Source organism: Babylonia areolata, chromosome 18 (assembly GCF_041734735.1).
Source record: "Babylonia areolata isolate BAREFJ2019XMU chromosome 18, ASM4173473v1, whole genome shotgun sequence".
NCBI lineage: Eukaryota > Metazoa > Mollusca > Gastropoda > Neogastropoda > Buccinidae > Babylonia > Babylonia areolata.
Genome location: NC_134893.1, coordinates 14,279,539 through 14,281,148, shown reverse-complemented (window position 1 = coordinate 14,281,148; position 1,610 = coordinate 14,279,539). Strand labels below are relative to the sequence as shown.

General features: G+C 45.7%; 1 protein-coding gene across 1 annotated transcript in view; it reads right to left on the bottom strand.

Moving 5' to 3' along the window:
* Positions 1-259: 259 nt before the first annotated feature.
* LOC143292493 (uncharacterized) overlaps positions 260-1,610 on the bottom strand; it is a 121,010-nt gene continuing 119,659 nt past the window's right edge. The window contains exon 19 of the mRNA XM_076602829.1: positions 260-1,324. Within this exon, the coding sequence (XP_076458944.1) occupies positions 1,037-1,324 (288 nt within the window). The 3' untranslated portion in view covers positions 260-1,036. The remainder of the gene's footprint in view (positions 1,325-1,610) is intronic.

Here is a 1,610-nt window from a genome sequence, read left to right as displayed (position 1 = left end):
ATTCAGTCAGTGCATAATCATGTTGCTTCTTGTTGTTGCCGTTTCCTCCCAAGGCGTCGACATCATCATATATATCTGACTCCATGAAACATCAGTTTATCACAGCTAACTTCAAACGTTCACCACAGTATCTTAAAAAAAAATGTAAGTCGTGCTATTGTCTGTCCCTTATGCTCCAAACAAGGGTAAAAGAATATGAAATTGTCTTGACTGTAGGTTCTTTTATTTATCAAAAAAAAAACCCCCAAAAACCAAAAAACAAAAAACAAAAAAAAACGTTGCAAACAATCTCACCTTGCCCATCACCCAGGCGTCCATGGTAAATTAAAATCCAAATCAGTTACAGGAGTCTTAATCAAAAACCACCACAACGTGAGCGCCACAGTCATCTTGTGGAGTTTCGACACTGCCTCTGTGACACGTGCAACACAACTTTTAACTGGTAACTTTCTGGAAATTTAGTTGGTGAACTGCTGGCATCGGGACTACACGACAGACCAGCCTGAGTTTGTGTAGCTGTGTGGGGGGAAAGGGGGGTTTTTGGTTTGAAGCAGTTGGCGTGGAGTACGCTGGCTGTTGAAACGGCACGGATTATCGGTCAGCAAAAATAACAACAACAACAAAAACATACCCCCCAAAAACAAGAAATAATAAACAAATGTAAAAAAAAAAAAAAAAAAAAAAAAAAACAGGAAAGGGAAAAGAAGAAAAGTTTCTTAACGCTGAAAATTTAAAGGACCCATGTACCAGCATTGGTCGTTAAGGATTGATTGGCCACACAACAAACTGGGCTCATGTCACTGCGAGTTTCTGGGTAAATGTGAAGTGAACAACTGATATCGGTTTGCCATTAGTCACGTTATTCACAGGGGGTGGGGGAGGGGGGGGTGGAGGGGGCGAGGGGGAGGACGGGAAGGGGACAGAAGGTCATTGTGCATGTCTGAGATGTGCAGTTCTCTGCCATAATATTGTCTCCTGTGATGGTGCGGGGTGCGCGGGTGTGGTGGTGGGGGCGGGGGTTGGAGGTGGGAGGTCATCAGATCTCCGTTTCCTTGCTGTTGGTGTTGTACTTGCTTCGTCTTGCTGAGCCCTGCAACGACCTTGACTGCAGACGTGGTGACCGTGACCTTCTGGAGCGACGCTGTCTCTGCTGCTGCTGCTGCTGCTGTTGCTGGACTTGCTGTTGTTGTTGCTGATGTTGTTGCTGTTGGTGATTTTCGTGCTGATGTTGTTGATGATGTTGCTGACGTTGCTGTTGACGTTGTTGACGTTGCTGCTGTTGCATCAGTTGTTGCTGTAGGCGGTGAATCTCGTTGTCCCTTTCCTGTGACAGTCACATCATGGGCTTCACTGGACAGCTGTTCTCTCAGTGTGTCTAGCGTCAATGCTCCGGAAAATGAAAATCAATGACACCTATTATTGATGGCTTTTTGTTTTGAGTTATCTATGTTTCCTAACCAACACCTGCCAGACTCCTCTCTTTAAGAGCGTTAATTAAAGAATAGATGAGGCAGTAGCGAACACGCACGCACGCACGCGCGCGCGTGCGAACACACACACACACACACACACACACACACACACACACACACACACACACACACACACCA